General features: G+C 40.8%; 1 protein-coding gene across 4 annotated transcripts in view; it reads right to left on the reverse strand.

The window, feature by feature from the left end:
- Positions 1–3,167: 3,167 nt before the first annotated feature.
- Positions 3,168–25,113, reverse strand: part of LOC132846470 (NACHT, LRR and PYD domains-containing protein 12-like) — a 109,640-nt gene continuing 87,694 nt past the window's right edge. For all 4 annotated transcript variants that reach the window (XM_060871261.1, XM_060871264.1, XM_060871263.1 and 1 more), the window contains 4 exons: positions 6,045–6,218; positions 4,136–4,309; positions 3,609–3,785; positions 3,168–3,452 (listed from right to left, as the gene is read on the reverse strand). In XM_060871261.1, coding sequence (XP_060727244.1) covers positions 3,416–3,452; positions 3,609–3,785; positions 4,136–4,309; positions 6,045–6,218 — 562 coding nt within the window. In that variant the 3' untranslated portion in view covers positions 3,168–3,415. The remainder of the gene's footprint in view (positions 3,453–3,608; positions 3,786–4,135; positions 4,310–6,044; positions 6,219–25,113) is intronic.

A 25,113-nucleotide genomic window follows, 5' to 3' on the forward strand; every position in this document is an offset into this window, starting at 1 on the left:
CCCCAACACACGCACATATACACAGACACACACACGCCCCAACACACACACAGACACACACACACAATAGAAAGCATGCCCAGAAAAAATCTAGAGTAGGAGGAATTTCAATTTTGGCTAAACTTTGACTTCAATAAAAATAAACATGTACCAACTTTGTAAAAAAAAAAAATTTACTATTCTAGAAAAGAATAAACCCACAAACAAGCCATTTTAATTTGTTTTATTTTGCTACCCTGTGCCTTTTGCTCTCCTCATTGCTCTCCTGCTAATAACTCTATGGATCCTTATGTCCTACTACTGAAGACCACAGTAACTGGTCTCGTCCCAGATGGAGATGAGTTTGAATTTTAACAGGAAGTTGAACTGCTGGTTCTTTCATGCAGTCAGAACTGAAGATAATCAAAACTCTGGAGCTGATGTTGGTCTTCATTTGGTGCCTTCACCGTTGCCACCAGTCACCTCACTGTACAAGTCTGTGTGTTTTTGTGAACTATTGTCTCTCAGAAGTCAACACTGACTGTAGAGTCAAAATAACACAGACTCTGAGCTAAAGAGAATGCACCATATTGTCAGGTCATCTCGTTATCTGATATGAAGAAAAAACATGAATGTTCGCACCCAGACCACCACATTTCAGCTCCATCAGACACCAGAAAAGATTCTTTCCTCATGCAGTCAGACTTATGAACAGTTAATCACCCACAACGATGATGACTGTGCCACTGACAGCAGTGTGTTTTGTGTTTTAGCCCAGAAAATATTTTAATACTTTATTATTATAAATACTGCACCTCTAATGACCCCTCTGTCAAGCTCCTGAACTTTGCAGATGACACCACACTGATCGTCCTCATCCAGGACGGTGACGAGTCTGCTTACAGATTGGAGGTTGAACGGCTGTCTGTCTGGTGCAGTCTTAACAACCTGGAGCTGAACACGCTCAAGACAGTGGAGATGACAGTGGACTTCAGGAGAAACCCCCTGCTATCCCCCCACTCACCATCATGGACAGCATTGTGACAGCAGTGGAGTCATTCAGATTCCTGGGAACCACAATCTCCCAGGACCTGAAGTGGGACATTCACATAGACTCTATTGTGAAAAAGGCCTTCAGAGGTTGTACTTCCTTCGTCAGCTGAGGAAGTTTAACCTGCCACAGGATCTGCTGAAACAGTTCTACACTGCAATCATTGAATCCATCCTCTGCACTTCAGTGACTGTTTGGTTCAGCTCAGCTACCAAATCTGACCTCAGAAGACTACAGAGGGAAGTCCGGACTGCTGAGCGAATCATTGGCACAACACTCCCCACTCTCCAAGATCTGTACTTCTCCAGAGTGTGCAAAAGGGCAGAGACAATCACTCTGGACCCCTCACATCCAGCACACTCCCTCACTCTGGACCCCTCACATCCAGCACACTCCCTCACTCTGGACCCCTCACATCCAGCACACACACTCTTTGAACTGTTGCCATCTGGTCGACGCTACAGAGCCCTGAGCACCAGAATGACCAGACAGGAACAGTTTCTTCCCTCAGGCAATGCATCTGATGAACACTTAACATACACAGAACACACAACACTATTCTTACACATTATTTATTTAAAACACACACTTACTTATTTATATTTCAATTTGCACATTTTACCACTGTACATACAACTGCATTTATGTTATATATGTTATATATAACATATATATAATGTATATGTATATATGTTAATATGTCATATATGTTAATGTCAATGCCATTCTGTTACACTGTGGAGCTTCTGTACTAGAACAAATTCCTCGTATGTGAAAACATACTTGGCAATAAAGATCTTTCTGATTCTGACTCTGATTCTACTTAAGTGTTACTTTGGGCTGTTTCCATTTTACTGGAATAATACTTTGCACTCTTACATAATTATACTTCCACATCCCTCTACGTACACAATGACGCCTGAGTCACCATTGGCTAGTAAATGTGTTATTTTACTCGCCAGGCTTTTTACATAAAATGCATGAACACAAATGAACAAAAAATTAAAACACACTTTATTTTAAATTTAATTTTTATCTTTATTTTAATTATCCTCTGTCCTTAATTTGTCAATCCATCCATTATTCTAAAATAAATACGTTGTTTGGTTGTGGAACATTGTGTAATATCGCTTTCACCAGCAGAGGTCACCATCGAGCTGAAAAGCTTCGAGTAATGAAGAGAGAATTTTAAAGAAGCATAAAGAAATAATAATGATGGGACTTTTAGTGACTGTTTTCAGTAAATTGGATATGGCAGATGGGATGGTTATTAAATCAGATACAGAGAGAAAAGAACTAAAGGATCTAATGAGTGAAAACAACCTGATAGACGAGAGAAATGAGAGAGAAATGTAGGAAGGAAAGAAGAGATAAAGTGAAAAACCTGCAGGACAACAATTGACTTTATTTTATGTACAAGAAATGTAGAAAACTTTACAGACAAAATCAGATATAAGGAAACAAGTTTGAGTATCATGAGTTTTTATTTTTTAAGACTGGAATAATGTAGAAAGGGGACAAAGTGTATGGATTCTAAATACAGAAAGTTTAAAGAAAAACCACTATGATTTTAAGATTAGAGAAATTATAGAAAAAGAAAAAGGAAATGAAATGAATGAGGAAGATAATGTTACATTTTTAATTAAATATTTTTAATTAAACAATTTTAATTAAATATTGTAGAATGGGAGAAAGAAAGAAAGAAAGAAAGAAAGAAAGAAAGAACAGAAAGAAGAAAGTAAAAGTAATTTTTTTTTAAATTAGAGAATGAATTGTCCAAAAATAAATATAAAAAAGGGAGGAGAAAGAACTCGAGGGGGCAAAATGAAGAAATAAAGCAAAATATATGGTGGAAAGAGGAAAAAAAAAAGTTAAATTATATAAAAACAAGATGCAACCAAGATAAAAAAAAAGACGAAGAAAGACAGACGAAATTGAAATTTCTTTAAAGATTTTAAAAGTGTTTGGTGAAAAGGGTTTGAAAAGAAGACACTTTTAAAGGAAAATAAATAAATCAAGATCACAACTGTGAGTCAATCATCTGTGGAGAAACAAATTTGAGATCCAATTAAAGAGGTAAAAATAATCTCTAAACATCTGTAACACATGGATGTGTATTTGTGTAATCAGTGTGATGATGTGATGATATCTCTGTGTTGTGTGTAGATGCTGAAGGATTTGACTTTGGATTGTAAAAGATGTTAAAGTGTGAAGTTGTAGCTGAGAGGATAAAAGGATGTGATCAGTCACAGTTATTGTTATGGATCTTCTACATCTGAATATGAATGATTCAGCTCCCAAACTGCTGGAAATGTGGGACGTGTTCTAACGCTTCACCTCCATAACTGATTTATCCTGGAAAAAAGGTCTGAGGAGAGACTCCTGTCATACACCAGACCTGGTGAGTTTATTACCCTTAATGCTGAAAAACACAACAGGACAGAATTACAGACACATTTAAACACATTGCTTATGAACAACAGAAGCATAAATACACACATTAGATGTGACATTTTACAGCACACAGTGAATATTACTCAATATCATACAGTAAAGAGACAGTAAGTCAGTAACTCACTGTAGTGTCTCCAGTTTACAGTGTGGATCCTTCAGTAGATCAGAGAGCAGCTTCACTCCTGATTCTCCTGGATTATTAAAGTTCAGATTCAGTTCTCTCAGGTGTGATGAGGAGTTTGACCTCAGAGCTGAAGCCAGAGCAGCACAACCTTCATCTGTAATACTGCAGCTCAACATCCTGCAAGAAAGAAAACCTTCTCACACTTAACACACTCAGTTTTAGTATTGAAAACATGAACTACACAAAATCTTTATATACACTACATTTACTCTCCATCTCACACACACAACAATGACAATATATCAGATCACTACAATTACAGTTACCACAGAGGAGAACTGGATGTTGTAGTGTTTAGTGTTGTGTGTGTGGTCTGTGTGTGAGTGTGTGTGTATGTGTGGTGTGTGTGTGGTGCGTGTGTGTATGTGTTCTGTGTGTGAGTGTGTATGTGTATGTGTGTGAGTGTGTATGTGTATGTGTATGTGTGTGCATGTGTGTGGTCTGTGTGTGCATGTGTGTGTGTGTACCTCAGTATCTCCAGTGTACAGTGTGGATTCTTCAGTCCCTCAGAGAGCAGCTTCACTCCTGAATCCTGCAGTTTATTCTCACTCAGGTCCAGTTCTCTCAGACTGGAGGAGTTTGAGCTGAGAACTGAGGACAGAACTCTACAGCTTTCCTCTGTCAGATCACACCAACGCAGACTGGAAGAGAAATGATGAAGTGTTTGATTTATTTGTCTGATAGTGAATTGAGGTGTTTCCATCAGTGAGAAATAAAGTGTGGACCTGAACACAAGGTTCTAATATCAGGATAAAAATATAAAATGAACATCTGTGTATAAACTTGGACTGCTCTTGGACAGATCCATGTGTCTCAGCTCATATGAGACGATGTATTTAACTTTCTGTAAGAAGATAATAACAGAGACGTCACTCTGAACAAACACGTCTCTTTATTTCTAGCAGAGAGATTTTCATACAGTGTGTTCAGAAGCTCTGGGGAAAGTTCTGCTGGAGAACATTTACACATTTACAAACTGTCCTTTACTGCTTCATTACAGTGTGTTCAGTGTGTAGATCTGTGTACATTGTACACACTTTTACTTTGTGTTACAAACATTTTCAGGAATATTTTTACTCCCATTGAACAACAGAAACAGGTCTATAAAATGGTAGCAGCTCCATGAGGACAGATAACAGCAGAGAAATTAATTTATTGTCCTCACTGTAAATAGGAGTAGTATTGTGTGTGTCCGTGTGTGGTCTGTGTGTGAGAGTGTGTGTATGTGTGTCCGTGTGAAATGAAGTGTTTGATTTATTTCTCTGATAGTGAATTGAGGTGTAAAATTATTGTGTGTGTGTGTGTGTAGGAGTATTTACACAGGGAATTCTCTTTTTAGGGAAACACCTGAGCTGACAGAAGATTTGGAGCACACTGTTAGAGCTATTTAGAGACCAGTGAGATGTTTCTGGAGGATAAAAGCTGGTTTATTAATTACTTCTGTTTGTCATGACATCTTTATTTAAATGCTGTACAACACTTTAGTATGACTAGAGTATTAGTATGTTATTAAATGTGTGTGTAATGTACACTGATCTACACACTGTGGAAATAAATGTACTTTGTTCTGATGTGAGAAGTGATGTAGATCTTTCAGTATTTTCACAGAGACAGTAAAACTGTTGGTGGTGTTTTTTAATAACCTTCACACACAGAGACATCACATAATACCCTCAATACACAGATCAAATAAGTGTTTTTCTATATGGTGTGAATTAGCTTTGTTTCTGATGTTGATCTTTATCACTATTGACCCTGTTTTTGCTCTTTGGATTATTGCTTCTTCAGATTTGTGGATGTGATTTGTTCTCCTCATGGACTGTTTGTTACACTTATTTCAGACTCGGCCTGTTTTTTGACCCTGACTTTACTTACTGTTTTTGGATTGTTTGTCTTATCTTTTCTTCATTAAAACTTCTCCACATGGATTTTGCTGACTGGTCATTACAGCTTTTGATTCTTAGACCAGGAGATTCTTCTACACAGACTTGAACACTGGGTAGGTCTCTCAGGACCAGTAACACTCTCTGTAACGCTCTCATGTATTTCACAAAAAAACCCTTTATACATTACAGTTAGTAACCAAATCAGTCCTATTGTACAGGAACTGTACTGGTTACCTGTGACATCCACAATCATTTTAATATTATCTCAAATATTTATTTATCATCAACAAATGCTGACTTCCTTAAGGTGAATTTTAATAAGAAGAAGCTTCAGTCAAACTGCTTTTAGTGTCGCTGCTCCCAGGATGTGGATCTCACTCTCAGTGTTTATCCATCAGTCACCTTCACTAAATACATTTACAAAGCAGTGTGTGTGTGTGTGTGTGTCGGTGTGTGTGTGTATGTGGTGTGTGTGTGTGTGTATGTGTACCTCAGTATCTCCAGTGTACAGTGTGGATTCTTCAGTCCATCAGAGAGCAGCTTCACTCCTGAATCCTGCAGTTTATTGACACTCAGGTCCAGGTCTCTCAGACTGGAGGAGTTTGAGCTGAGAACTGAGGACAGAACTCTACAGCTTTCCTCTGTCAGATTACAGTTACACAGACTGGAAGAGAAATGATGAAATATCAGAACACTGATCTCAAACACACAAACACAGCCATAATCCAGCTAAAGTTGAAGATGTAACAGAAATGTCAGTGTGTTTGTGTCACACACACAAATCAGAGGACAGGACACCACATCAGCACATTTAGAAAACCATGACAGAGTGAATCTCCCCACAACACTGTGTCACACACAACAAAAGATGAGGAACTTGAACATAAAGAGATACTTGAAGGACATCAGAGTGTTTTAATATTTACTTTTTATATTTTCTATCCATATTGATCCCATTTTGTCAGTCTGATGTGTTTCTCATCTGTGAGAGTTTTGTTAAATGTCACTTTCAAAATAAACAGAAAAGAAAAAGTCTTTCACTGGTGTTTAGTTCAGAAATGTCTTTAGTTCTTAAATGCATGCAGTTATTTTGTAGAGATATTTTTACATACATTTTAGAGAACATTTAATTTTTCATGATTCATATATAAAAGCTATAAAATGACTCATATGATGTTATAAGATTTTGTCCATGTGGCCCAGCCCTCAGTTCAGATATAACATGTTAGTGTAAAAAGTGAAACAATCTTCTGTAAAAGTACCAGAGGTTTGTTTAAAGATGATTAGAGGAACTATTAACTAACATTAATCCAAACAGTGCAGTTCAGTGTTACATTAAAATAATAAACCATGCAGTAATACAGTTATAAATAAAAATACTCACTCAGCTTCTCTGGAGGCTTTGACCACTGGCAGCAGCCTCAGAAGACCTTCATCTGATCGATCATATTTACTCAAATCAAACACATCCAGCTCCTGTTCTGAGTTCAGTAACACAAACACCAGAGCTGACCACTGAGCAGGAGAGAGTCTGGTGTCACTGAGTCGTCTGTCACCTCTTCTGTTCAGGTAAGTTTGTACTTCCTGCTCTAGAGAATGATCATTCAGTTCATTCAGACAGTGGAACAGATTGATGGATTTCTCTGGAGATGGATTCTCCCTGATCTTCTCCTTGATGTACTCCACTGTTTCCTGTTTGCTGTGAGATCTGCTTCCTGTCTGTGGCATTAAGTCTCGTAAGAGAGTTTGATTGGTCTCCAGTGAGAGACCCAGAAGGAAGCGGAGGAACAGGTCCAGGTGTCCATTCTCACTCTGTAAGGCCTTGTCCACTGAACTCCTGAGGAGATCAGACATGTCTGACTTCCTGAAAAGATCAGACAGATCAGAGGTTTGTTGTTCTTTTACATTTCTGCTAATAAAGGAGAGAAATGTGTATAAAGCTGCCAGAAACTCCTGAACACTCAGATGTACGAAGCTGAACACCTTCCCCAGGTGAAGCCCAAACTCCTCTCTGAAGATCTGGGTACACACTCCTGAGTACACTGACACTTCTCTGACATCAATGCCACACTCTCTCAGGTCTTCCTCATAGAAGATCAGGTTTCTTTTCTCCAGCTGGTGGAAAGCCAGTTTTCCCAGTGCCATGATACTCTCTCTTGTCTGCTGAGGATCAGGGTCACATTTCTGATGGTACTTTTGGTCCTTGTGTTTGATCTGAAAGATCAGAAAGTGTGTGTACATTTGAGTCAGAGTCTTGGGGATCTCTCCACCCTCTGCTTCACCCAACATTCTCTCTAGAACAGTGGCTGAGATCCAGCAGAAGACTGGGATGTGGCACATGATGTAGAGGCTTCTTGAAGACTTCAGGTGTGTGATGATGTTATTAGCCAGGCTCTGATCACTGATCCTCTTCCTGAAGTACTCCTCTTTCTGAGGATCACTGAAGCCTCGTACCTCTGTTACCTGGTCTACACACTCAGGAGGGATCTGATTGGCTGCTCCTGGTCTTGTGGTTATCCAGAGGAGAGCAGAGGGAAGCAGATTCCCCTTGATGAGGTTCGTCAGCAGCACATCCACTGAGGCCGACTCTGTCACATCACACAATATCTCATTCTTCTGGAAATTTAGAGGAAGTCGACACTCATCCAGACCATCAAAGATCAACACCACTTTGTAGGAGTCACAATCTGTTGATTCTAATTTTCTTATTTCTGGGAAAAAGTGATGAAGAAGTTTCATCAGACTGAGATTTTTCTCCTTCATCAGATTCAGCTCTCTAAAGGGAAGTGGAAACATGAAGGTGACGTCCTGATTTACTTCTCCTTCAGCCCAGTCCAGAATGAACTTCTGCACAGAGACTGTTTTTCCAATTCCAGCAACTCCTTTAGTCAGCACAGTTCTGATGGACTTGTCTTTAAAGATCTCATTACATTTGATGGGTTTCTCCTGTGTTGCTGGTCTCCTGGACTCTGCCTCAATCTGTCTCACCTCATGTTCATTATTGACGTCTCCACTCCAACCCTCTGTGATGTAGAGCTCAGTGTAGATCTCATTCAGAAGTGCTGAGCTTCCATGCTGTGAGATTCCTTCATTAATTCTTTTAAACTTCTCTCTCAGCTTGGACTTCAACTTTGTCTGATACACAGGGGCGAGTTCTAATAAACAAAGTAATATCTAGTTTAGTAATAAATAGTTATAATGCAAAATCGTACAAACACTGCTATTAATTCCTGACTGATGTACTAAATATTATTGAAGCTGGACCATGAACAGATACAACATGATATTAAAATTAAATTTAAAACTAAAAGTGTTCATATCTAAAACTATTTCCTCTCTCTAAAGTGAAGCTGATGGAATAAAGTCATGACTCAGAGCTCTTACTGTTGTGCAGTGTGTTAATGAGATCTGTGTGCTTCATGTTCTTCAGGACGTGCAGTGTGATCTTCAGCGCTCCCTCTCTGACACTGTGCAGATCCTCCTCATCCTCCACCTCCCTCTCAGTGCATGCTGGGTAATCTGGACTCAGGAGCTTCCTAAACCTCTTCAGCTCATTCTTTATCAGAGTGATGACTTTGTGTTCCAGCTCCTGGTTAGAAACACACAGGAACAGATCTAAATATTATCATGTTACACAGTGAGAGAGGCTTTTATTTTATCAAAAGAAGAAAAGTCTATTTTTATTATCACATTTAAAACTCATACAACTGATTACCCTTAATGCTGCTGCACATCAAGACATGACAAGGGATCACAACACACACATTACACACTATAAAAACAACACACACCTTGAATATAGAGTCCAGCTGATTTGTGCTGATGTTTGATTTTTGTGGTCTGTGACAAACAAAACACATCATGTAATATGGACTATATGTATTCATAGCTGCACAAATCACACACTAATAAATACAGACACAGATATTTAACACTATCCTCTTAACACAATACACTGATTTCAGGATTTCCTAACTGACACCAACATGTTTAGAAACAAATGTTTGAATAAATGAATAAAATCTTTATATTGTCATTAATGTCCCAGGTGTAAATGTTCTTCTGTAGCACCACAGACCCTCCAGCTCAGGGACTGCAGACTGAACTGAACTCTTAAAGCACTTTTCCTCACTGCCAGTCTGAGAGCTGCAGCACTGCACAGTTTAGTGTTTTACTGCTTCAACACCTGATAAAGCTCATGAAGGGCTTCATAATGAGACGAGTGAGTTTGATCAGGTGGAACACTGCTGTAAAACACCTCACTATACTGACCTCACATCAGTAGAACTGTCTCTGTCTCTGAAGTTAATTGGACGTCCCATTGACTGGTCACTCTTCATGGACACACAGCTGGGTTCTGGTGAGTCTGATCTCTTTCCCTCCATCATTCTAGAACAGAAATATCAGCAATAATTAATACTCAGCACTGTTAAACAATGTGTTCATCATTAAACACCAATAATTCCATCTTTTTAATTCAGATCCAGTCTGTACACTTATTCAAACAGGAGACAGGCCTCATAAGTCAGGAATTACACTGATATCAGGAGTCCCAATCACAGCTAACTGACTCAGCTGGGTCTTAAAGCCTGTAGAGTTCACTGACACAAAGCTATGCTGCTCTTATGCTCCACATTACACAGTCCTTTTTACTCTTCTCTCAGTGAATGATTTGTCTAAACTGTTCTTAGACCAGATCAGTGATATATTCACTGCTATTAAACCCCTTAAAGCAAAGTTGAGTTCCTGTGTTAACTAGTGAGTGTTTAGAGATACAGATGTGTTCCCATGAGACGGTGTGTATTTATTGCTGGTGAATGTAAAAGTAAGTCACCTCTCGTCTTTCTTTAAGTCCTGTTTTCCAGACACACTCATGTTGGAGGTCATGTCTCCTTCTCCAGATTACAGCGGAACACACGTTTACTTCACTCCAACATCGGTGTGTTAAATTAAACCCTGAATCAGCACAGAGTTCACTTCCAGGAAATAGTCACGCTATCAAGTTATAAAACAACCTGTGTACATTAAAGCTTCAGTACAAACCCAAAAAACTCTTCTGCATCTAGTGTCACTTCAGTGTGTTTATATATTAGAGCTTTAGATACTCACTGTGTTTTTACTCCTGAAATCTTTTAGTTTTCACGCCACACAAAATGGAGCTGCTGACTTTCACTCTTACTGACACTGGTCTAACTGGTTTGTCTGGTTTATGCTGACGTGTTTGTGTGTGTGTGTGTGCTTGTGTGTGTCACACTCATAATGTGAGGATTATATTCAGGGGCAGTTCTAGAGGCGGGGCCACAGGGGCCCTGGCCCCTACTGAAATCTGATTGGCCTCTGATTGGCCCCCATTCCATCAATCCTCGATGAGAATTATTTTGTGTGCTTGAATGTACCCTGTACTTGGCCCCTGAATGTAACATGTGGCCCCTTAATGGCCCCTGTTACAGAAAAATCCTAGAACTGCCACTGATTATATTATATGAGATCTTTTATTTTTCACTCCACACAAAATGGAGCTGCTGACTTTAACTTTCATTACAGTTTATACTGCAGAGGGGGGAAGGGCAGACACACACACACACACACACACACACACACATATAACGGTTCCGACACCCATGGATTTCAGGAAGCAGGAGCGTGGTCAATGCTGTAGGTAAAACATGGAATTGAGTTTAATTTATTAGGACATTCCTCAAGCAGAATGGAATCGACTGGCGGCGCTCTGAAAAGTGAACAGACATATGCACTAAATAGAGACGGTAAAAGTGGGTGGGTCCAATATTATTGGTCATATAATGGTTCCGATGCCCGTGACTACAAATATTACACCAAATTATTTTCATTTATCCACAATTTGTAACATTTCCTCTTTTCATCTATTAGTCTTTTTGATCTTATTATTTGTCTCTTATGACGTTTTGTTTGTTCTACAGCATCCTGTCTATTTTCAGTTACAGATTCTTTAGTATTGCTTTGCATTTCTAATTGTTCATTTTACTTTGCAATTCCCAGATCATTTGTCTCACTCTCATTGATTTTTATTTCTCTCTGAGGCACTTTTAGCAAATGTCTTGTGTTTGTCCTCATTATTTTCCCATGCTCTGTTAGCACTTCGTATGACCTGGGCGTAGTCTCTTTAATCACTTTGGCCAATGGTCCCCACTGCCCATCACATGTCACTCGTACAATTTCTTCTTGGGCAAGTGGGCTCAGTGGTCTTGCTGTTTTGTTGTAGTGATTAATCTGTCTTTCATTTGCAGAATCCCACCTACTCCGTACCATTTGATGCCGCACCGACGGTAGCATTGTACATAGTTTCCTATTCTTGAGCATTTCCGCCGGTGAAAGTCCATTCTCCAGTGGTGAAGCTCTGTAATTCAGAATAGCCAGGTACGGATCACTCCCTGTCTCGGTGGCTTTTTTTAGAAGGAGTTTCACTATTTGAACTCCTTTCTCTGCTAAACCGTTAGACTGCGGGTACAGAGGGCTTGACGTTATGTGCTTGAAACTCTGACTTGCAAACTGTGGCCTGTTGTCACTTATTAGTAGTTTGAATGATAGTCCATGAGCAACAAGTAATCTTTGTCATTAAGCTGAAACAAGTCCATACCAACTTTTCAGCCCACAGCTCCTTCTCTTACATTTTTCGATTCCTTCGTGCACAAGTTTCAGCATCAGTTTTCTCATTGAGTTTGGCACAATTCTTGTTCCTTTCAGCAAAACTCCGTCTAGCACTGACAGTCCATCTTTAAAATGCTGGAAAGGATTTTCCAAGATCTCATCTCCAGGCATGTGAATCCTGTCCATTACTTTCTTTAACTGTTCGTCTTTCAGTGTTTCTTTGGCTGCTTCAACCCATTTTGTTGTTGACACTGGCGTCTGTGCTTTGATAGAGTCCACATGAATTTGCACATCTTTCTCTGTAATTGCAAACAGCTCCTAAACCTGCTTGTGATGCATCTGTAGAGACCTTTAGAGGCTTTTCCTGATCATAAATATTCAAAACAGGTTCTTTTAAACTGCTTTTTAACCATGACCACTCTTTTGCCTGCTCGTCGTTCCACTGCCACACAGTGTCTGTTTCTAACAAGCTTCTCAGTGACTTTGTATTTGCTGACAGATTTGGAACAAATTTCCCTAAGTAGTTTATTAACACTAAGTCTCTTTGCAGGACCTTTTTGTCTCTTGTCTCTGGCATTTCGTCTATTGCAAACGGTGTGTTGAAGGTGCATCATTTTGTGCTTTCCTCATCTAGCACTATCTGGTAAAATCCCGATGAGGCATCCAATTTGGAGAAATAACATGTTCCACTCATTGCACTAGTAATGTCTGACTTTGTTGGAAGTCTGTAGTGCTCGTGTTGGATGGCCTTGTTTAAGTCTTATGGATCTATACACAGTCTCTGTTTGGTTTTCTACTATTATTCTGTAGGTTCTTCTATTTTTCTGATTATTCCTACCTTTATCAGAACTTCTATTTTCTCTCTCAGTCTTTCTTTTAATGCCACTGGCACCCTTCTTGCTGGATGTATGACCGGTTCTGATTCTCCTTCAGCTTTATCTTGTTTTTTCCTTGTAATTTTCCTATTCCTTTGAAAACTTCTTTGTATTCTTTTATCCAGTCATTCTGAGTAATTCCTTCTGTATTTGCATCTTTGTCATTTCCTTGTTTATGACATGGTCTCTCTTTAGCAATCCAAACTGTATGCACGATTTCAGCCCTAGTAATAACTTGTCTGTTTCCATCCACAAGTACAAAAAACACATCCTTCTTCGTTCCTTTGTAGGATAGACTAACTGCATATTCCCTTTTGTAGGTATAGTTTTGTTGTCATATGTTTTCAGATGCACTTTTCTTTGATTTATTTTTGGTTTTCTATTCAGTCTCAGAAAGTCTTTCATGGGGAGGTGTAAGGAATTTCTCATCTGTCGCTTGGACAGGGTAACCCTTTTTTCATCTGCCGCCTGGGCAGGATAACCTTAAATTCAGCCTCTCGTTCCTCTGCTCGGTTTCTGTTCTCCACAAGGCCTTGGGGAAGTCTCAATGAAACACACGTCAGTCTTTCAAAGAGAAGTTCCAAAGTTCATTAGGAAAAGCAGGAATATATAGTCGATCAAGAATAGGGAGGGTGTAGTGGGTGTGTGTTGCTATGTGTGTGCATCTGTGTTTAGGTGACCTCTCAGTTACCCCGATAAAGTCAGATCTCATAGGGATGTGAACCTATACTTCCCTTAGTTCCCATGGTTGGTAACATAAGGAATGATTATGGCAGGGCCATCTGTTTTAAGACTAATTAGGGAACAAGAGAATTAAGGGACAAGAGTGTTTTTGTGTGTGGGGGGGGAGAATGTATGTGTAAGATAGAGAAGGAATGTTTGTGTGGGGCACAAAGAACAATGTACTCTTTACAGACAGTCTGCAACATTATCAGAAAAGATTGTTTTATACAATTATTCTCACAGGAGGATATTTACCTTGTGCCCCTGTGTCCAATTTTAATGTGACATCAGTGCCGTTTACATCCATGTGAGCCATCCGCTCTCCTCCTGGAGTAATTTGTTCCTCTTCGATCGAGTCTAATGATGTTTCATCATCATTCATCGCCTTCTGAGGACTGGCAAATTTGTATTGGCCTTTCTACAGTGAGGTTTATCTCTTTTAACAATTACATCCTGACTCTTTTATCTTGTACTCCAATGACTTTTTGATCACGTTGTAACAATTATGAAGGAGTCACATAAATAAGTGAGGAGGGATCAATCACCACTTATATCAACATTGTATTTCCCTTGTTATCAAAATATACAATTTGGAACACCACATATGTTTTGACAATAGTACACAAAGCAGAATTATCAATCTTTTCACCATTGAAAGCAAGTGCTCATAAATGTCCACCCAACATTAAAGTCCTGAGTTACCACAAATGTCCTTGGTTCTTCACTCCATTATAGATGTTAAGAGCATGATCTTGTAGCTCACAAATAACCGGTTTATCCAAAGTTTGCAAAGGAGCTCAGATATATTCCCAAATTGAGGAGAAACACAAATCAAAATTTTGAGCCAGATGAGATGTCCTCAAACTCCAGTAGATACATAATCCTATTGAGATGTAGAACATAAATGTTCCTCAACCAGGGTGTACAAGAATCAAAGCATGGGGAGAGCAAACACTCCCAGCTAACAGGTATCTTCCCTCACATTTCCACCCTCCTTTTACTCCTAACCTGGAGAAATCTGATAATGACCCTTATTGCCCTCTAATGGCAGGGGGTAAAATTACAACTAACAAAAAGTGAGGAACACAGGGAACAGTTTACTGGAACTGTTACACACCCCTCCTCTCAGAAGAAGGCCTGAACTGGCCGTAGAACTTTTTAAGATTTTCTACATGGTAGATCTCAACTTGTTTGGGTTCGGTTAACATCTCAACTGTAGTTTACGTTATTCAACTGTTTCAAAACTTTGGCAGGCCCTTGCCACTTAGGTGCTAGCTTGGCCATAAATGCGTCCCCTGCACGAGACAATGGGTGAGCTTGGGTAACCTTCCAGACAAGTTCCCCTTCCTGGAAGGTTACTTGCTGTCTCTTCAGGTTATAGTATCTCTGTTGCCTGGCCTGGGCCCTTGTGACATTCTCTTTTACTCTTTCCAGAAGCAATTGCTGATGTTCAATAACTCTGATTGGTCAGGATCAGAAATAGTTCAAGGGGTCCTTTCAACCTATGCCCTAGAGCGATTTCTGTGGGGGGTATAGTTGGTACTCTCCTGCCACGATGAATTAATGGAAAATCTGAACTCATGGATCCACTGGTCCAAATTCCGGTGATTGTCCTTAACATACGATGCAATCATGTCCTGTTCACCCTTTCAGTCAAGTTAGTCTGCGGGTGGTATGCAGTGGTAAGTTTTTGAATGGCCCCCACTGGCTACATGTAGCATTCAGAAGTTAAATTGGTAAAAAGGTAATAATAGGTAAATTGTGGTCCCCAGTCTGACACCAAATAAGTGGGTACCCCCATCGGGTAAAGATCTCCTTGATAAGGATATTTGTTATCAAAGGTCTTTTGCCTGACCGCAAGGGAAACACCTTGACCCACTTGCTACATTAATCCACAGTAACCAGTAAATACTCATTCAACTTCACGCTTCTCGGAAATGGTCCCATAAGATCAATGCCGATCATATATCCAGAGTCTTTTACAGGAGTAGATTGAAGGGTTCCAGAAAGTTTGGATATGCGTGGCTTGTATTGCTGACAGACTTGGCACCGTTTGCAGTGATCCCGTACGTCACGCTGAATTTCTGGCCAATATACCACGTTGAGTAATCTACGCAATATTTTCATGTGCCCAAGATGCCCTCTCAAAGGATTGTCATGTGCAAACTGGAGAAATTGCTGCCGGAGATCCTTTGGTATGACAACTTGCAGAGTATGGCCCTTTTGACTTTCAGGAACACATCTGAACAAAAAGCTGTTCTGCACAACATAGTGGATACGTTGGGGGGTCGATTGGGTTAAGCTTGGCTACATCCCATAGTGGCTGCAATGACGGGTCACTTTTCTGGCTTCGACCAAGTTCTTCCCAGTTTATTGGTAAGTCTCCATTCACATCCTTTGCTCGACATACTGCAACACTTCCCAGTAGCTCTCCCTCAGGCATTGCACGGGACAGTGAATCAGGCACGACGTTGCATCTCCCTTTTTGGTACCTCACAATAAAGTCAAACCCCTGAAGTCGAATAGCCCACCTGGTAAGTCTTGATGTCGGGCGAGGATGGTTGAATGGTTGCATGAGAACTGGGGCCTTTTGCAGGGCATTCTTCAAATCTTCTAAAAAATGTTGGCATTCCTGTGTCCAGTTCCATGGTACACCCTTTCTCTTAAGGGCATGAAGTGGGGCAGCACGCTCTGAAAAATGCGGAATAAAGCGATGATACCACCCTGCAAGGCCTAGGAATCGCTCAACTTTTTTAATATTTTTAGGTGTAGGAAAATTTCTGACAGCATCCACTTTGGAATCCTCGGTCTTGACAACTTCCGCTGAAATGACGTGTCCCAGAAAAGTCAGTGATTTCCTTACCAATTAACATCTCCTGAGGTTAAGGGTTAGGCCTGCTGATTCCAGCCCAGCAAACACCTTCTTAAGATCTTGAAAATGTTGGGATGGACGTCTCTGGAGTATACAACAATGTCGTCTATATACACGAAGCAACATTTGCCTCATGATCGCAAGAAAGCAGATTTGAACTGACTCCAAGTTTTAACATGCACTTTTTCGGCCACCCACCAATCCTTAGCTGTATGTGTCAACACAGATGGCAGAGTTGCTAATATCTCAGCATTGCTCATGGATCTCACAGCTAAATATTTTGTACATTTCTCCAAATAAGCTATTGGGTCTTCATCTGCTGTGCTCCCAAACTTAGGGAATTCTATTTTGAAGGCCATTTTATAAGGCAGCTGGTGTAGCATAGAAGTGACATGTACATCTGGCGTTGACGTGTTAGCTGGTGTAGAGGTAACTCCAGGAGTAAGACAAAACAGAGACTTGAGATGGCTGTCCCGTCTTTTCACGCAATCCATCACAGCTTTACCCATCTCTTGTAGTTGGGTTTCTAAGATTTTCTTTCGGCAGTTGTTCTTTTCTTCTATAAAGACAACAAGTTTTTCTTCCAACTTCTTCAAACTTTCCTCGTATAAGGATGATTGACTGGACATTAACTTTGTTAGGTCTGGCATCTGCCCCTCTACAGCAATCAAACGACGGTCATACTGTTGAAGAACATTCTGAATGTATGTTTCGACTCCCTGGACACGTTCTACACCATCTTCCTCGATCTTGTCCAGTCTGTCCCACAGTTGTCTCACCTTTGTCGCAGTGGTAAGACTGATCAGACTTTCCTCATCCTCTTCCGGTGGTGGTGGAGGTGGTAGGTGACTTGAGTCATTGTCCTCTTCTGGAACAGCCACTCCTCTTTCTGATTCTAAATACAGGCTGCTAAATGAGCTTCTCAGTTCCTGAACTGGCTCACGTCGGGCTATGAAAGGTTCAGAAGTATAGTGCAGAAGTAGATACTTTTCCACAATGTAGCGCAGTGTGGCTGAAGAAAAGCCGCCACTGCGCATGCGTGTGGGATTTAAATTCAACTCGAGCTGCGCGTGCGCACGGGATTTGAAAAGTAACCGTTCTGTGATCTTTATTAATCTGATGGTCATCTGTTTCCCTTAATATCACTCACTTACAATAAAAATGTGCTACATGTCCACATACGTGTAGAACATTTTAATTATTATATCTTAATAAACCTTTTAACCCATTTGTGTGTGTGGTAATTGTAGTAAGTGTCTGAAGTGCGCATGCGTGGGATTTTAAATTTGCTCTGAGACACGCCCCCAACACACACACACACATATATACACAGATTCTCACACACACACACACACACAAACACATATACACATTTACCCAGATACACACACGCACACGCCCCCAACACACACACACATATATACACACAGATACACAAAGACACACACACGTATACACAGATACACACACAGATACACACACACACAGATGCACACACCCCCAACAGACACACATATACACACACACACAGACAGTTACACACACCCCCAACACACACAGATACACAAGCCCCCAACACACACATATACAGTACACAGACACACACACACGGACAGATACACACACCCAACACACACATATACACACACACAGATACACACACACATATACACACACACAAACACAGATACACACGCCCCAACACACACACAGACACACACACACAATAGAAAGCATGCCCACAAAAAATGTAGAGTAGGAGGAATCTCAATTTTGGCTAAACTTTGACTTCAATAAAAATAAACATGTACCAACTTTGTAAAAAAAAAAAAGAATAAACGAAAAGAATAAACCCACAAACAAGCCATTTTAATTTGTTTTATTTTGCTACCTTTTTGCTCTCCTCATTGCTCTCCTGCTAATAACTCTATGGATCCTTATGTCCTACTACTGAAGACCACTAGTAACTGGTCTCGTCCCAGATGGAGATGTGTTTGAATTTTAACAGGAAGTTGAACTGCTGGTTCTTTCATGCAGTCAGAACTAAAGATAATCAAAACTCTGGAGCTGATGTTGGTCTTCATTTGGTGCCTTCACTGTTGCCACCAGTCACCTCACTGTACTGTACAAGTCTGTGTGGTTTTGTGAACTATTGTCTCTCAGAAGTCAACAATGACTGTAGAGTCAAAATAACAGTCTGAGCTAAAGAGAATGCACCATATTGTCAGGTCATCTCGTTATCTGACATGAAGAAAAAACATGAATGTTCGCACCCAGACCACCACATTTCAGCTCCATCAGACACCAGAAAAGATTCTTTCCTCATGCAGTCAGACTTATGAACAGTTAATCACCCACAACGATGATGACTGTGCCACTGACAGCAGTGTGTTTTGTGTTTTAGGCCAGAAAATATTTTACTACTTTATTATTATAAATACTGCACCTCTAATGACCCCTCTGTCAAGCTCCTTAAGTTTGCAGACGACACCACACTGATCGTCCTCATCCAGGACGGTGACGAGTCTGCTTACAGACTGGAGGTTGAACGGCTGGCTGTCTGGTGCAGCCTTAACAACCTGGAGCTGAACACGCTCAAGACAGTAGAGATGATCGTGGACTTCAGGAGAAACCCCCCTGCTCTCCCCCCACTCACCATCATGGGCAGCATTGTGACAGCAGTGGAGTCATTCAGATTCCTGGGAACCACAATCTCCCAGGACCTGAAGTGGGACATTCACATAGACTCCATTGTGAAAAAAGGCTCAGCAGAGGTTGTACTTCCTTCGTCAGCTGAGGAAGTTTAACCTGCCACAGGATCTGCTGAAACAGTTCTACACTGCAATCATCGAATCCATCCTCTGCACCTCAGTGACTGTTTGGTTCAGCTCAGCTACCAAATCTGACCTCAGAAGACTACAGAGGGAAGTCCGGACTGCTGAGCGAACCATTGGCACAACTCTCCCCTCTCTCCAAGATCTGTACTTCTCCAGAGTGAGCAAAAGGGCAGAGACAATCACTCTGAACCCCTCACATCCAGCACACTCCCTCACTCTGAACCCCTCACATCCAGCACACTCACTCTTGACCCCTCACATCCAGCACACTCCCTCACTCTGGACCCCTCACATCCAGCACACTCACTCACTCTGGACCCCTCACATCCAGCAAACTCACTCTGGACCCCTCACATCCAGCACACTCCCTCACTCTGGACCCCTCACATCCAGCACACTCCCTCACTCTGGACCCCTCACATCCAGCACACTCACAAACTCTGGACCCCTCACATCCAGCACACTCACTCTTTGAACTGTTGCCATCTGGTCGACGCTACAGAGCCCCGAGCACCAGAATGAACAGACATAGGAACAGTTTCTTCCCTCAGGCAATGCATCTGATGAACACTTAACATACACAGAACACACACTAATCTTACATTATTTACTTAAAACACATACTTACTTATTTTATTTCAATTTGCACATTTTTTCCATTGTACATACACATTATTATATAAGTGTTCATGTCAATGTCATTCTGTTACATTGTGGAGCTTCTGTACTAGAACAAATTCCTCGTATGTGAAAACATACTGGGCAATAAAGACCTTTCTGATTCTGACTCTGATTCTACTTAAGTGTTACTTTGGGCTGTTTCCATTTTACTGGAATAATACTTTGCACTCTTACATAATTATACTTCCACATCCCTCTACGGACACAATGACGCCTGAGTCATCATTGGCTAGTAAATGTGTTATTTTACTCACCAGGCTTTTTACATAAAATGCATGAACACAAATGAACAAAAAATTAAAACACACTTTATTTTAAATGTAATTTTAATTTTAATTATCCTCTATCCTTAATTTGTCAATCCATCCATTATTCTAAAATAAATACGTTGTTTGGTTGTGGAACATTGTGTAATATCGCTTTCACCAGCAGAGGTCATCATCGAGCTGAAAAGTAATGAAGAGAGAATTTTAAAGAACCATAAAGAAATAATAATGATGGGACTTTCAGTGACTGTTTTCAGTAAACTGGATATGGCAGATGGGATGGTTATTAAATCAGATACAGAGAGAAAAGAACTAAAGGATCTAATGAGTGAAAACAACCTGATAGACGTGTGGAGAGAGAGAAATGTAGGAAGGAAAGAAGAGATATAGTGAAAAACCTGCAGGACAACAATTGACTTTATTTTATGTACAAGAAATGTAGAAAACTTTACAGACAAAATCAGATATAAGGAAACAAGTTTGAGTATCATGAGTTTTTATTTTTTAAGACTGGAATAATGTAGAAACAGGACAAAGTGTATGGATTCTAAATACAGAAAGTTTAAAGAAAAACCACTATGATTTTAAGATTAGAGAAATTATAGAAAAAGGAAATGAAATGAAATGGATGAGGAAGATAATGTTAGATTTTTCATTAAATATTGTAGAATGGGAGAAAGAAAGAAAGAAAGAAAGAAAGAAAGAAAGAAAGAAAGAAAGAAAGAAAGAAAGAAAGAAAGAAAGAAAAGAGAAATAACAAGTAAAAGTAATTTTTTTTTTTAATTAAAGAATGAATTGTCAGCACACAGTGAATATTACACAATATCATACAGTAAAGAGACAGTAAGTCAGTAACTCACTGTAGTGTCTCCAGTTTACAGTGTGGATCCTTCAGTAGATCAGAGAGCAGCTTCACTCCTGATTCTCCTGGTTTATTAAAGTTCAGATCCAGTTCTCTCAAGTGTGATGAGGAGTTTGACCTCAGAGCTGAAGCCAGAGCAGCACAACCTTCATCTGTAACACTGCAGTCACACATCCTGCAAGAAAGAAAACCTTCTCACACTTAACACACTCAGTTTTAGTATTGAAAACATGAACTACACAAAATCTTTATATACAATACATTTACTCTCCATCTCACACACACAACAATGACAATATATCAGATCACTACAATTACAGTTACCACAGAGGAGAACTGGATGTTGTAGTGTTTATTAAAACTGTGTGTGTCTGTGTGTGTGTGTGTGTGGTGCGTGTGTGTCTGTGGTGCGTGTGTGTGTGTGTGTGTGGTCTGTGTGTGAGTGTGTGTGTATGTGTGTGGTGTGTGTGTATGTGTGTGGTGCGTGTGTGTGTGTGTGAGTGTGTGTGTGTGTATGTGTGTGAGTGTGTGTATGTGTGTGTGGTCTGTGTGTGTGAGTGTGTGTGTGTATGTGTGTGGTGCGTGCGTGTGTGTGTGAGTGTGTGTGTGTATGTGTGTGGTGCGTGTGTGTGTGTGTGTGTGTGTGTGTGTGTGTGTGAGTGTGTGTGAGTGTGTGTGAGTGTGTGTGTGTGTGTGTGTGTGAGTGTGTGTGTGTGTGTGGTCTGTGTGTGAGTGTGTGTGTGTGAGTGTGTGTGTGGTCTGTGTGTGAGTGTGTGTGTGTGTATGTTTGTGTGTGTGTGTGTGTGTACCTCAGTATCTCCAGTGTACAGTGTGGATTCTTCAGTACATCAGAGAGCAGCTTCACTCCTGAATCCTGCAGCAGTTTATTGCCCCTCAGGTCCAGTTCTCTCAGACTGGAGGAGTTTGAGCCCAGAACTGAGGACAGAACTCTACAGCTTTCCTCTGTCAGATTACAGTCACGCAGACTGGAAGAGAAATGATGAAGTGTTTGATTTATTTGTCTGATAGTGAATTGAGGTGTTTCCATCAGTGAGAAATAAAGTGTGGACCTGAACACAAGGTTCTAATATCAGGATAAAAATGAACATCTGTGTATAAACTTGGACTGCTCTTGGACAGATCCATGTGTCTCAGCTCATATGAGACGATGTATTTAACTTTCTGTAAGAAGATAATAACAGAGACGTCACTCTGAACAAACACGTCTCTTTATTTCTAGCAGAGAGATTTTCATACAGTGTGTTCAGCAGCTCTGGGGAAAGTTCTGCTGGAGAACATTTACACATTTACACACTGTCCTTTACTGCTTCATTACAGTGTGTTCAGTGTGTAGATCTGTGTACATTGTACACACTTTTACTTTGTGTTACAAACATTTTCAGGAATATTTTTGCTCCCATTGAACAACAGAAACAGGTCTATAAAATGGTAGCAGCTCCATGAGGACAGATAACAGCAGAGACATTAATTTATTGTCCTCACTGTAAATAGGAGTAGTATTGTGTGTGTGTGTGTGTGTGTGTGTGTGTGTGTGTGTGTGTGTGTGTGTGTGTGTGTGTGTGTGTAGGAGTATTTACACAGGGAATTCTCTTTTTAGGGAAACACCTGAGCTGACAGAAGATTTGGAGCTCACTGTTAGAGCTATTTAGAGACCAGTGTGATGTTTCTGGAGGATAAAAGCTGGTTTATTAATTACTTCTGTTTGTCACGACATCTTTATTTAAATGCTGTACAACACTTTAGTATGACTAGAGTATTAGTATGTTATTAAATGTGTGTGTAATGTACACTGATCTACACACTGTGGAAATAAATGTACTTTGTTCTGATGTGAGAAGTGATGTAGATCTTTCAATATTTTCACAGAGACAGTAAAACTGTTGGTGGTGTTTTTTAATAACCTTCACACACAGAGACATCACATAATACCCTCAATACACAGATCAAATAAATAAGTGTTTTTCTATATGGTGTGAATTAGCTTTGTTTCTGATGTTGATATTTATCACTATTGACCCTGTTTTTGCTCTTTGGATTATTGCTTCTTCAGATTTGTGGATTTTGCCGACTGGTCATTACAGTGTTCATGATCACCTGGGTACAGTGTAGATCTCTTTTTCTCTCCTTCCAACCGTTTCCTTTCCCTTCACCACATTCACACCTAAGTCACCTTTCCTGTAAACTGGTTCCACATTTTGGTCTTCAGGCTGCTGTTACATTAATAAGTCACAATAACTCCCATTTACCTTTTATAGAGTTTTAGTGTCACTAAACACAAATGTTCTGTGCTGTGCAGCATTTGCTCAGGGTTTTAAATGATCTCTAACTAAGTTCCAGTTCTGATCACAGGTCCATTCTTGTTCTTCTTGACCCGAGTGACAGCTTTTGATTCTGTAGACCAGGAGATTCTTCTACACAGACTTGAACACTGGGTAGGTCTCTCAGGACCAGTACTAAACTGGTTCACATCATATTTGTGTGCTAGACAGTTTTATGGTCAATTGTGAAGTCACTCATCAAGACAACATGAAATTTCATTTGGAGTAAAGAAGATACAGAAAAACTTTTTCTACATTCAATCATTCCAAGTAGATTAGATTAATGTAACGCTCTTTTATGTATTTCACGAACAACTTTATACATTACAGTTAGTAACTAAATCACTCCTATTGTACAGGAACTGTACTGGTTACCTGTGACATCCACAATCATTTTAATATCATCTCAAATATTGTAGGGCTCTTCGAGAGATGGGACACGGAAAAAAAAAGGGCACAGAGGCGGTGTGAGAGATAACAAGAAATGAGGTATTTATTTCCTCACTCACTTAAAGCAAAAAACCAGAACTTTGGAAGGCAGAAAACTGAGTCCTTCCTGTAGGGGCGGTTGGGCAGAGAACCAGGCTCCACAACCCGGTAGCAAGAGGAGGACGGCAGGAGAATAATACAGCGGCCCTCCCAGGATATTAGCAAGGCTCAGCCCGCAACGTGGAGTCCCAGGTCAGTTGGATGTCTCTGGAAAAAAAGGGAAGAAAAGATAACCAACATTAGTTCCGTTTAGTACGCCCCCCTTTCCTTTCTTCAGTCGCTGAGCCTTGCTTCCTGCTGTGCTTTCCTCCTGGAGGGTGAATGCTCCAGCGGCGCTCCTGATTGGTCCGGGATTTTCGGCGGGAGTTTCGGCCGCTCCGCCCCTCTCTCACTTGCCGCGGTGCTGACCAAGGTGCTGGAGATCGGGGGCTCGCGGTTAGTGCCGCTGGCCAGGGTGCTGAACCACCGCCTGTTCCACTCTCCCGCTTCCGGGTTGCCGATGCCGTGGGCGAAGAGCGGTTTTTCCTCCGTGTGTGTGCGGTGGTGCACGTGCCGCCGTCACAGGTCCCCCCCCTTTGCTCTGAGCCCCCACCTGGTAGTAACCATCCCCAGAGAGCATAGCGCCGCGAGAGGCCATCGGCGTTCCCGTGCCGGCTCCCGGCTCGGTGTATGACCTGGAACGAGAAATCTTGTAAAGATAAGAACCATCTCGTTACCCTGGCATTGGTGTCCTTCGCCTTGGCCATCCAGAGTAGAGGGGCATGGTCTGTCACCAGGGTGAAGTGTCGCCCTGCCAGGTAGTACCGGAGATCCTCCACAGCCCACTTGATGGCCAGGGCTTCTCGTTCCACTGCAGCGTAGTTTCTCTCAGCGGGGGTCAACTTCCGGGAGATAAAGAGGACCGGGTGTTCTTCTTCCTCGAACTCCTGTGACAGGACGGCTCCCAGCCCTGTTTCAGACGCATCCGTCTGCAGCGAAAAGGGGCGAC

This window comes from Tachysurus vachellii, chromosome 5 (genome assembly GCF_030014155.1).
Source record: "Tachysurus vachellii isolate PV-2020 chromosome 5, HZAU_Pvac_v1, whole genome shotgun sequence".
Taxonomy (NCBI): domain Eukaryota; kingdom Metazoa; phylum Chordata; class Actinopteri; order Siluriformes; family Bagridae; genus Tachysurus; species Tachysurus vachellii.